This window comes from Hippoglossus hippoglossus, chromosome 5 (assembly GCF_009819705.1).
Source record: "Hippoglossus hippoglossus isolate fHipHip1 chromosome 5, fHipHip1.pri, whole genome shotgun sequence".
Lineage (NCBI taxonomy): Eukaryota > Metazoa > Chordata > Actinopteri > Pleuronectiformes > Pleuronectidae > Hippoglossus > Hippoglossus hippoglossus.
In genome coordinates, this window is record NC_047155.1 from 9,829,489 (window position 1) to 9,842,698 (window position 13,210).

Consider the following 13,210-nt stretch of genomic DNA (forward strand, 5'->3'; position numbering starts at 1 on the left):
ATCTTTGATTTCATTGATTTTAAATTGAGTTTTCTAATGTGGTAATATAAAAGCCTCACGCAAACAACATTATAAATATTCCAACTTAAGTGGCTATGAAATATGTTGAGTTATATAAAATCAGACGGGGCCTTAAATTATATAGTGATCAAATGCCATAATCTCTTTACGTTTGTTGCTCAGTTTCCCATCACAGCAACAGTTCCCATCAGCGCTCACGATCGATTTGCATGATGATTCATCGGAGGTGGCAGCTCGCAGCGTGCGGCGGGGGCACTGTGGGGTTGAGCGGCTCTGCGGATACTTGATACACTGAACTTTAAACAGTAGGTTGAGTAAACAATCAGCTAACCATAACATTAACAAACACCATGCTGTGACGTAGGCCAGATCATTAAGCAACATTTAGTCGACTGTAGCACCCACAGCCGAGGATGTTATGACATTTGTCTTGGACTCATGAGTAAGACGACATTTAACGGAGAGCTGCCTCGACTTACTCAGACAGAAGCAAGAGGCCGACCCCTGAGCAACTGGTTGTCAGATTTGCTTCTGAGCTTTTTTAAAGTTTCGATTCGCAGGAACAACAGTGTCACAAAGCAAACACACCTTAGAATGAGCACAGCTACAGATTAATTTAGTAGAGAAACTGTTCTTCCACCGGAGCAGACTCAACAAAAAACAGCACAATACGTCAGTTCTGTAGCCTGCATCGAAAATGTAGCCTCATTGTGACGGTGGAAACTTTCATGGCGTTTGCATTTCTCAGAGAAAGAGAGATTTAGGTCAAACAGGTGAAGCAGTAAAAGACTTTACTGACACCACATCCAGTTAGTCACCTCTGTTTCTCAGAACTAGAGCATGAGAAGGTGTGAGCTCCTCATCACCTGCTGCTGAATCTGTAAATCAAGCTCCTTTATCCTCTTTATGTCTTGTTTGGGGTGTTTTTGTAAAGAACTCACCAGAATTTACCGCAGTTCCGGTCAGCTCGCACCGGAAGTAACTCAGTGACGTCGGACGTACCTGAGACGGCGTCGACCAATCACATTAGGTTAAAAAAATTAATAAATCAATACCTGTTGGCTGTGAATAAAAGTGGGAGTGTCCTAGTTGCAGAGTGCTGCGTTCCGTGGAAAATCAGGAACAGCCAATTAAAGAGCACCCTCAGGTCACGTGGTTGCCAGAACTGTCAGGACCTACATTCACATCCATTTGGCCGGTGCCCCGCACCCGGAAGTATTGTGTATTGAGAAAAATTTACAGAAATTAACCAATACAATTTGAAAACAACTTATATTGGATGCTCACAGGTGCTTTCGGTCAACCAGGAGCATTGTACGAGTAAAATAATATTATATATTTAAATTATGTTCAACATTTTTATACAGGCTTTTTTGCCTCAGGATGTTGGAGCATATTAACTGTATATTCCTGCCTATAGGACATTGTTACAGCAGCTCAGCTTAAACTGCAGAAGATCTGCTCTTTGTTAGAGAGTAGGAGTTAACTTGAGTTGTTTGAACGCAGCTACAGAATGGTATCACCCGTCATGGGCCCCACACAGCACTGCTCCAGCACAGTATTGTAGATGACACGTATCTGAAAAAGTGGTTGATTTTAAATCTGACCTGTGAAAATTTAAACAGTTTAGTGGGTCACAAGGATGAAAAAAACCTGTGACGGATAAAAACATCACAAATATTTATTTTTCTTTTATTTACAGGAATTATTTTTGTTTCAGTTGTGCAGATAACAAAATTAAAAGCTAATGTTGTGCCCACATATTGTCATCAGTCCACGGCTCAGTAATCTGTAGCTGGGAGCACATTTATTTAAAAAAGTGAAGAAGAAGAGCAGCCGAGCTTGACTTTCACGGCTTCTGATTAGAAGGGCGGGTGTTTGATTGTGTCTCTTTACGGACTGACTCTAATTTTAGGGAGTGATTAGCAGCATCACACCAAAGTGAAAGAAAACACACATCACAGAGCTCGACGGCAGTTCTTTGTTCCACTGGGTTTTTATTGATGGAATATCCCTTCAGTTTGGAGAACAAAACATACAATAAACTACTTTAAGAAATGTTGAATCAATTAATGCTTTCACAATGCTGTACCTTCTGTGCATAATTTAATATGAGGCTCTGGGACACAAAGAAAGAATCACAGAAACTGCACTAATGACTGCGGGAGATACGGTAAATGTGACGACTCCCTAAACAAAAATAAACAAGTGCAATTGTCTGTTTGAGTAGAAATTAAGTAGAAAACCTTGCACACAATGATCACTTTCATTTAGCCCCTCCTCGCACGCTCACATGACTTGAAATAAAACAAGCATAAAAATGAATAAATACATCTAATAAAACTCTGCAAAGTCTACGAGACCCCCGCCCTCCACCCCTGTGCCTCTTCTCTGCTCCTTTTCGTCTTTTGCCAAACCCACAGTCAATATAAAATTACCAAAACCACAGAGCCAGAGAGAGAGTGAGAAGGTTTTTTGGGGGGAGAATCCACATTTTTTAAACATATGCATTTCCAGTTCCTCTTTTGTTCTGTTATTAAAAGCAGCATTTGCACCAATCACAGGGGAGGCCTCCGACCGCCAAGTCGTGAGACGCCCACATACCTCCACACACTTTATCTCTCATGCAACCCATCCCTCGGCACAAACAACCTGATGGACGCATGCAGGCCAAGTACAACAAAAACAGATCGAATCACTTTATTCAGATTGTTTTTGTGTTTATTGCAGGAGAGTTAACAATCAGGTCCGAGTAACATTTGTTCAACAGCACACTGCTCCTTTCAAAGGAAATGTATCAGTTTGAAAGTGGCCAATATATTATTTTCTTCGGTTACATACTGTATCCAAAGTGCTACAAGTTGACAAACACACTATGTCACATATTTACAACTTAATATCTTTAACCTAATCTGAGGAGTTTGCACTAATAGAAATAGGAGACAGGTCTGAAATTGTACAAGAAAATAAACTCTGAGGATCCAAACACAACAAAGTTGGTACAAAGGAACATTTGCTGCCCTGTTGGCACAATCTCCCCATCACTGAACTTATGCTCATATCTGTGAAGAGTTCCTTCAAATGAAACTTCTGAACACTGTATAACTTCAGTGGAGATGCCGACACATCTACACGCCCAGCTTGCCTTCTGCTTCACTACATAATTTACAGTTTACCTACTCTTACGCTACAGGTTGGATCTGTGGAACCTTCCTGCAAGAGGTGCTGCTGTTTTCACAGTGAGACGGTTTTGCTTTTTGTCTAAACCCCCCCCCCCCCCCCACCTTTCCTCTCATACTTTGAAAAATAACTGGTTGAAACAAAGCTGGCTGAGGAGGCTGGAGGAGATTCATCACTTTTTATGGCTTTTTATTTGTCATGATCAAGTCTGAAACATGAAGGAAAAGTGACAAGGAGGCGTCTGTTCACGCAGTAAAGAACTGCGGGGCTGGGCTCCACATTTGCAGGCAAAGGCACAAGTATTGCAGCTAAAAGTTGGCTTGTTTTACTATTATTGTTTTCACATGGCTTTATATGGAGGCCAGATGTCATGATTAGCAGCTTTCTGTCCTGGTTCTTTTTACCCCATAATTATCTTTTGATGTGAAATCCATTTTACACCATATGAGTCAACAGGCGAAGAGGACAAACGCTGCACTACTTGTGCTTTCGTCTGATCTGCAGGAGCCCCCCCCCCCCCCACCCCACACACAGCCCTGTCCGAAAAAGATCAAGGGGGGCCCCTCCTTCCAAAGATGTGGTCCATTTCGCTGAGGATGAGCTCCACCGCCTGGTTCTGGTAAACCATATTCACCGCCATGTTGCCGTTGTCCCTCTCCGGGCGCATCAGCGTCGGCCCAAACACAATGCCGATGTTCTGTGTGGTCATTCTGTTGGAATCTGAGGTTTCCAACACTCTGCAATGAATAAAAGAGAGAAAAAATACAATTCTGAGTAAAACCTAAAACACCAACAAAAACTACTGGATGGATTGTCATGAAATTACAAACAGAAATGAATAGATTATGACTGTTGGTGATTCAGTGAAACTTCTTCAGGAGACACCAGGAGGGTAACATTTGGTGTTCAGAATGAAATATCACAACAGAAAGTAGATGAACCAGTAAACAATTTGGTTTAAATGTTCATTCCCCACCATTCACTTGCAAACACAGTGTGGTCTGCAAATACAAAACACCATTAACAAACTAATGCATTTTATTTTGCCAACACAAAACCCATCTGACAAACAAATACGCAACTTGTTTCTAATAAATGATGCTTAAGAAACAAAAACCCTTCAACATTTCATACATGTACAAAAAACCTATTTTCTACAAGTTCAAAAAAATATATCCCATTAGGAAAAAATTTAATATCACGTGACTTTTGTTACAAATCCTACACCGTTGGTCATGCAGAGGATTTTCTCACCAATATCCTCCCTTCACCACAACTGCAGGTGGTGCTGTGAGCCAATTTGCAGGCACCAGGAAGTCAACTATCACACACCATCACGATCAGACTGATATTGTGGGCAAGAGAATGACTAAAAACACAATCTCCTTCCATAATAACACACCTGAAAACACACATCATATACACTGGTTATGCACGTGCCCTCTTATTTGCAGTTGGTTGCTTAGTTGCAGTCGTCAGATGCCGAGCCGGAGCTGCAGCTCAGTCCTCGCTCTCGTCTTGGTTGCCCCAAAGCTCAGGACACCAGCTCCTTGGGTCTAATTATCTTCATGCACGGCTTCTCATATCACTGCTGCAGATGATACCCAACTATAGCTGTCATTCCTGCCAGATGACCCCCGCTAGATCTCGGCTTGTATGTCAGACACACCCACGTGGAGGAAATCTTTTTACATGGATAGAAAAATGTATTTATGTCTCACCCAGCCAAAGTTGTGAGGAACGTGTGTGTGTGTGTGATGACCAGCTATGCTTATCTGCCATTTTGCATCTGCGTCCTGGTTGGGCCACTTTGCAAACCATGGTTATTTGCCCTCGACCAATGCAAAGCCCTTCTGGCAGGTCTCCTATACATATACAGGAAAACTCAGATAGTCCAGAATGTGACGCCGCAACTTTGATCAGCCCATAAAGGCACATGTCACTCTGGTGCAAATTGATGTCCACTGGCCACCCATGGCCACCTAAATCAAAATCCAATGGCTTTGGGCTCTGCACCCCACTACTTAAAACTCAATTATACAACCTTGTGCTCAGCCACTGCATTCCTCCAAGGAACGTGGTCTGGCGTTGCCATCCTTGAAGACAAGGACATCTCAGTATCGTTTATGGTTTTCCGACGGTGTTCCGAGCTTTCGAATGCTATCAGGGAACAGACAATCCTCTCTTGTTCTCTTGAAGATCATACCTCCTCCCCTTCAGGTTTCCTGCTGTACTGAAGCTTTCAGCCACTTTGGATAAAAGGACCAAAGCAGGTCAAAATTTAAAATGGTCCAATAACAGCTTTATGGCAAGAAACCTATGAAGCTGATGATATTTCAATTTGTCTCATCTGTACTTTGTTTTAAGTGCTAAAAATGTTAGCATGCTAACAGATGATAAGGTCTTGACCATGATATATATTGTTAAGATATTAGCATTTAGTTACTTATTACTGCTGTAGACATTTAGTCTTGTTAAAGTTAATCTTTGGAATTACACTACATATATATATATAGATGTAAACGTACAACTTCATTCTTGTGGTCAACGTGTGACATAATTCTTGCAAACTCAGGACTTCAACTTTTCTGTTTTTGCATGCATGTTCCTGCTTTCTGCATTTTTATAAAGTAAGATACATGCATGTAAGTGTCCCCCGCCTGTATCGACCTATCCTGGTGTCTTTGAGTGTGTGTGTGTGTGTGATCTGGGGAGACTCAGGAATGGGTTAAAGCCACAGCATGAGGCATTCTTCTAAAAATGCCATTCCCACCAAGCCACAGAAGCAGCCAGCAATTGCTCAAAACTTCCACATTAAAAAGAGAGGAGGAAAAAAGAGAGAGAGAGAGAGGAGAGGAGAGGAAAGGAAAGGGAAGAGAAAAAAAAAACGTAGCGAGCGAGGGAGAGGGCGAAGAGAGAGAAAAGAGAGAGGTTCCAGTGGTGGCGGCGGTGGTGTCGGTATGCCTTCCAGCAGACGAACCACAAGGCTCCCATGGGACCTTCGAGGCAAGGAGGAGAGCGGAGGGAAGGCACAGGGGGGGGGGGGGGGGGGGGGGGGGGGGGGTTGGGTTGGGAGGAGGATGGAAGAAAAAGGAGAAAGGGGAGGAAGAAGGGAGGAAGAGGAAGGGGGGAGTGAAAAGAGAGGGAAGAGGATAAAGAGGACTTGAGGAAACAATGGTGGCAAGCCAGCGAGAGGGGAGGCGACAGAGGTTGATTGAGCAGGGAGATGATAAATGATAAACAGAAGTGGGGGGGGGGGGGGTGACAGCGGAGAGAAAATGAGAGAAAGACACAGAGTTGACAAATCCATGGGGCCCACCACACCCTGGCACAAACATCGGCCTCAGAACACGAACACTCACCCCTGGAGTGGAAGGAAAAACCATAAGCGGTAAAAAACACACATTTTATGTACTGTAAAAGGAACTGGCTCACATAACATTGTACACCATTCATCTTCCTCCAGCCTTTTCATCTTCAGACGACCCAAACTTAACAACAGTGCAATCCTGGTACGGCGCTGGCATGCTCCGAGAGACGAAGAATCCCCGACAGAAAATCCCTGACATCCACAAGGGAACTACACCATCTTGTGGTCAATATTAAAGGAAAAGTTAGAAGCAGGAGATTTGATTTCCCTTCGAGGGCATGTGGTTCATTCTTTCATGGCCGAAATGCGCCAGGGGAATATTCGGCCTTATGAAATAACCCTGAAACCATCAGGGCTGCGTGGAAACCAGAGCGGAGATGAGGACAGACACAACAGCAGATACATTTACTGCACATGGTTCCAATCCCACCCTCTCACCGTCTGAGATGGCGGCACATGAACAGCAGTGTGTCGTGGTTCGGGGGGGGCATGTTGAGCAGCAGACACTTCAGACGATCCACTTTGTCCATGTAGTCCGACATCTCTGCGACACAGAGCAACACACATGTCAGATCGTCACGCATTGTTGTCCTTTGCATGATATTACATTCCTGTATTAGCATCCAAAAAGTTGATTTACATCCGTTAACTGATATCACGTGTACTTTATTAGCCTCCACCATCTAATTCGATACAGCAGCTCGCAATTATCCACTATCACCACCGTGGTTTGATGAAGAGTGAAGTGCTGATCACAGCCTGTGCAGACACATGAATACATTTACATTTTTACACTACATTTTTTTTCTTGATATGCAAAATGTCTTACTGAATGTAATCTATTTTAAAATGCAGATTATTTCCTGTTTTAGGATGAGTCAAAAGATATCGTGATACACCGTAGTATCAAAGAGGTCTCGGCAAATTTGCATCTAATTGAAGCACATAGATAAAGAGTTTGGAGATATTTTCTTCATGTCAACGAATCCCATGAAAAGATCAGAACCTTGATTAGTGAATGACAAGTGTTGTGTGTGAGTTTGATTTGGTTTATTCACTAATTCGACAGATTTAAATGGAGCCGCACTGAATAACATCTGTTACAATGAACCAGACTGTGGAGGAAATCTTGTTTTCAAGTTTTCCGGAGACTTCAGGAGTCTTTAAGTGAAGCATTTATTGACTGCAGGAGAAAAGGGATGAGCACAAAATCAGGGCAGTGGTGGTTACAGAGTTCACTTCGCTATACTTTGCCGAAGTGCCCTTGGGCAAGATACTGAACCACAAATTGCCCCTAACGGCTGTGCCAGACGTGTGTGAATGATGTATGATAGAGAAAGTGCTGCACAAACTGTAGAAACACTGTATGGAAATGTGTGTGAATAGAAAAACTGTACTGTTACATGCTTTGAGTGGTCATTAAGAAAAACAGTATATAAATACAGACCATTAACTATTTAACCATTAACTAGTCAAGAAATCCACAGCATTTACAGGTCCAACATCAGGATGTGAAAAAAAACCATTGGGTACAACTCCTCACATCCATATCTTTATATATGCATTTGTCAATATTCTGCTGGAAATTCAATTTAATCCTAAACATTAACTTGTGATGTTTATTCCAACACTTAAACGATTAATCGACCCTGAGACTCCAAGACACTGGGCGATTGGGTGTTTCCCTTCCCCGTCTCTATCTGTCTTATCTATGAGAGCCTCCTCTCCTAACTTTGGTTGCTATGGTCACTGCAGATGGGAACGGACCAGATGTGTCTTCAGAGATGAACACTGAACTATGGTCTTCAGTAAATGAAATGTGAATGACCTGTTACGACCTAACTCACTGAAAACAGACAATAAAGGGAAGTCATCCCACAGACACATTGCTGCTGCACACAATATGAATTGATAAATTAAACTAACTTAAATCTGAGAAGGATTTGTTATACAGAGCCTAAACTTTATTTTTAAGGAAAATACTGAATCAATGCTGCAAGATAAAAAAAACAAAAAACGACATTTGTGGCACATATTTAAGATTTATGTCGTCAGTACGAGTGAATGGGCTTTGAGCCTTAGTGCCACAGGCAGGGTGGAGAAGCCATAAAGTAATGAAAACCAACAAAAACAACACGTTGCCGCTTTTCTTCATTCATGGGATCCGCTGACAAAAAAATATATATATAAATAGAACAACACCAGCCTCATCCTTAATCCTTAAATAAAGGTGTCAAAATGTATTTACAGTATGAAAAAGTACAACTATGAATATGCGAAGATCTGTAATTTAAGTTTTCTTTTTTTGCAGAGAAACCATCGCTTCATTTTAATTTGAAGCTGCTCAATAAATTCCAGCTGTGTCAGGATGTAATTACTCTTTCCTCGCCTCGGAATTCATTTACGTTTCATCTCAGGAAGCATCATTTTCTTTTACATATCTTTGTTTTTATAGTATAAAGCGGCTATAAAAATGGCTTTATGTATCTTTAACAATACATACATATGTGTATGGCTGTGGAAAACATTTCTAGCTTGGAAAAAAGTGCAGTATATACAGTATATATTGTATTATTTTCACGACAGTTTGGCAAAGTGGGAATGCACCAGAGTGAAGGGAATCCATGGTTTTGACAATTTAGGCCCACAGCAGTGTTGTGACTATTCCGAATAAAACAGTGTCAGGGGAAACATAACAAGCTGAGATTATAGTCCCCTGTGTGTGTGTGTGTGTGTGTGTGTGTGTGTGTGTGTGTGTGTGTGTGTGTGTGTGTGTGTGTGTGTGTGTGTGTGTGTGTGTGTGTGTGTGTGTGTGTGTGTGTGTGTGTGTGTGTCGGTGGCCTCGATGTTTGAGATGCTGATCATGTCATTGCAGGGAATCTTTACATCTATAATCCTCCTCTAAGTCAAATTAAAGAAAAGAAATATTTGGAATTGGAAAAAAAAGCCATCTCACCTCATGTATAAATGTAATTCTTGCTGCTATTTAGTTTTAATTTCATACAAGCTCTGTACACAGTGATGAGATCCACTGACAAAGTTCTTTAATCTCTTTCTCAGATGGATCAAAGACGAGCGTCTCTGACTGATGCTCAGACGCAGCGTTCAGGTGGAGGGAGTGAAAGAGAACTGGAGCCTGATTGGGGCTGAAAGTGGTCACTCACTGACTGTCTCCACGATGTCTGTGAAGAAGCCGTAGGGCACCAGAGGCTCGGGAAGCTCACGGAAGAAAAGTTTCAAAGCTCCTGTGATGACATGGATGTCCTCCCACTCACTCGCGTCCAAATTCAGCTTCTCCTCTGAGAGACGGGGAGGGAGGGAGGGAGGGAGGGAGGGAGAGGATGAGGGGAACGGCGAGAAATTCAGACAGACAGGGTCAGAGGAAGTGAAGGAGAAGTGGGGCAAAACGTGAAGGAAAGACAAAAGAGTTTGAATTTAGAGAGAGAGAGAGAGAAAAATAAGTGGAGTTACAGTCACGGCGTCGTGTAAACGGAGGAACGTAAACAGAGCGAGAATTCACGTCAGGGCTGAGGCGGAACATGAAGGCTTGTAGCTGCAGGAGGGAGATAGAGATGCTCTGTGAGAGGAAGAGGAGACAGACGCACAAATCACACACACACACAAGCACACCCACACAGACATTTAGATGTAGAAAGCACACTTTCTTTCAAAATACAGGCCTGACTAGTGCTTCTCAAAATGGATCCAAAGAAAACAAGAGCTTTAATTTGACCTCAGTGTCAATGAGATAAATGGTTCGAATATAAAAAAAACCCATGTCCATCACGTTATGAAGAGAAGCATTAGTCAGTGAGATGTTATGTGGGATTGGAGCGCCTCCGAGCACACAAGCTGCTGACTCTCCGTTTCCTCCACTTGGTGGCAGCCGTGCACCGTGGGGCAACTCTCTGTACAACCTGCTCCGCGTTATTACATCAGAAAACTTAAAGCAGAAGAGCCTAAGGGACACACACACACATTAAGCAAATGGTAGCACAAGCACCAAACTTTCAACGTTCGGTGCACGTCGGCGCCACAGCTCAGCTCGGCGTGTTAGTCTGTGGGTGTGTGTGTGTGTTTGACGGAGATCTGTTCGCATTATGCAACAAATAATGCACAAAAAACAAGCAGGGCCAGCACTAATACATGAAAGCCACTGTTCTCCTCGTCCGTCTGAATCTACCTTGTACCAACTCCTGTGGGAACATGTAGCGGCCGTCAGTAGTCACCGCTCGCTCTGCGGAAAACAGTTATTCAGTCAGCTTTTCCTCACTTCATCAAAAGGATGTGGTGCACAGGGAGTGAGAGAGTTATGGATTTCACGCAGGGATAAAGAGGTGTGTGTGTGTGAAATGTCTCATATTTAATCGTTATGTACAATCTGAATAAATAAGAGAGCATCAGGGAGAATCGTCTTGAATTGAAGTGGCGGGGAAAAAAAAGAGGAATCGGATAAAAATGTAATGATTTCTCCACCTGCCACAAAATATCAGCATTAATCATCACAAACTGTTCAGTGTGACCCCTCCTCCCCGTCATCCTCACCGTGGTCCACCAGGAAGCGGAGTTTCTGAATCACTGCCAAGTTTCCTGAGACTCTGTAGATGCCATCGGTGTCCAGTCCTGCAATATGAGACATAGGATGTAGGTACAACAACACACACGCACACACACACACACACATACACACACCTACTATATTTGTTTATTACTTTTGAATAAAGCAAAGGCACATTTTGGTCGAAACTAAACTTCCTCTTAACATGTCACATTTAACGAGTTTCTGCTTTTCCCACAATAACGTATAATGACATAAACTGAAGAACAATTGAGCCTGTGTGAAACATTGATTGTTTTAGTCTTGCAATAAGTTTAAACTACACAGCTTCACCGTCACAAGGAGCCACTGCATGATACTGCTATAAAATACACAGCCTCACTCCAGCTTATTAGCAGATGTTTTAATATGCACCAGAACAGTGAATATAGTTGATTATCATTTTCATGTTGTTGTGATTCTACCACATTTTCATTGGTCCAGTTTGTATGGTCCGTTTAAGATTTGACAGAAAGGCAAATATTTTGATGATAGATTAGCTGTTTAAAACGTAGTCTAAGCAAAAATGAAATAAACTCAATCAGGTTTCCTCACATCAATATTTGCTGTTTTTCTACTATGAATTTTTTTTTTGAATGTCTAGGTTTTTCACTGTTAGTCTGATTAAATTCCACCATTTTCAGACATGGTACATACTTTAAATTATGAATTGATCAAGGAAATAAATTCCAGATTAATTGATGAAAATAATTGTGAGCAGCTCCTCGATATTAGAAACCCTTTAACCTTCGACTCTCAGTTAAGATTCAGTTTAATGGGGAGCGGGAGAAACCTCACGGAAAAGAAACATCTCTCCTCTATTTAAGACATACTTGTGTGTATTGAGCTAACATAGTGTGCTGAAGAAAAATACTTCCTTTTCTGCCACAGTAACTTTATACTATAGCTATGAGAACTATCAGGTTTTTTCAGTCTGTCACAACTTGAACGCAAATGTCTCAATCTGCAACTGCTCCCCAGAAATATTCAAATCATCAAAACTAAGTTTATAAAGCTCTCGTGGTCAAAACACCATTGAACGAATGTGAAGTAAATATTTACTTGCAGTACTGTTTCTAGACAAGACACAATTTTCTCTAATATCAATCTCTCTCTGGCAACTGTCATAATTTGTGCATTTGAGTCGACTTTCTTTCTTGAAATCAAAAACCTTTTCCTGTGAATTTCAGTTTGATGATTTGTGCTGAACAGCAGGTGCAGAGACTGATGCTCCATATGGGACTGAGCTTGTTTTCTCATGCGTCTGCTCTAAGTTGCAGATCCCATCAGCAGAAGTCGTCTGTCTGCAGTGACTCTTACCTCTCCTCTCCACGGCCTCGGTGCAAAGTCGGACGAAGCGAGGGACCGTGCTCTTGTCCCGCTCGCAGAGCATCTCCAGACGACAGCCGAACACCTGATCTGGAGAGGGACGACGGACACAAGCACACTGTTAACTTTTTTTCTCACATAACAGACGTGATATAAGTGCTAAAAGCTCACGGTAATCTTAAGACAAGATAGTTCGCTGAGGGAGAAAATCTATACGTTGGACTTTGCTCCCTGAGATGAAGGCTCACACTTGATGATGCAACTCAACCCGTGTACTGTATATATTCTATAGGGTGAAACAAATCATGTGCAAACCTTTACTCCAGAGTGTGGCTCTCTGATGAGGGCTCGAATGAACTTGGTTAGTCAATGAGCTCACTGCAACCAATTCAACTATATCAGACTTTCCAACTACTCTCATAGTAGCTGGAAAAGTCCGATATTTTTGTTATAAATCACCTGCAAATGAAAATACCCCCAAACAGCTTTTTGCTGTTTTTCAATTTAAGCTTAGAATATGGATAAAAAACTATATATTAACATATTTAAGCTTTTCAAAAAGCTGCTCAAAAGGCATTTAAAAGGTTTCATCTACAGAGATGAAAAAACCCAAACAACCTTCTTTTTTAGAGGCCACAGAATATGATTCAGGTCAGGAGACGCCAGGGATATGTTAGTGTGAAAATGATGTGAATCATACTCACACTCAAGGT

At 42.0% G+C, this 13,210-nt stretch overlaps 1 protein-coding gene across 7 annotated transcripts in view; it reads right to left on the minus strand.

Moving 5' to 3' along the window:
* Positions 1–2,716: 2,716 nt before the first annotated feature.
* The window catches only part of arhgap9 (Rho GTPase activating protein 9), a 39,816-nt gene continuing 29,322 nt past the window's right edge, over positions 2,717–13,210 (minus strand). For 4 of the 7 annotated variants that reach the window (XM_034584372.1, XM_034584373.1, XM_034584374.1 and 1 more), the window contains 6 exons: positions 12,489–12,587; positions 11,117–11,194; positions 10,755–10,808; positions 9,736–9,870; positions 7,010–7,115; positions 2,717–3,938 (listed from right to left, as the gene is read on the minus strand). In XM_034584372.1, coding sequence (XP_034440263.1) covers positions 3,752–3,938; positions 7,010–7,115; positions 9,736–9,870; positions 10,755–10,808; positions 11,117–11,194; positions 12,489–12,587 — 659 coding nt within the window. In that variant the 3' untranslated portion in view covers positions 2,717–3,751. Of the gene's footprint in view, positions 3,939–7,009; positions 7,116–9,735; positions 9,871–10,042; positions 10,149–10,754; positions 10,809–11,116; positions 11,195–12,488; positions 12,588–13,210 lie in introns of those variants that run through there. The other 3 variants (XM_034584377.1, XM_034584375.1, XR_004613763.1) reach the window with 2 other exon arrangements.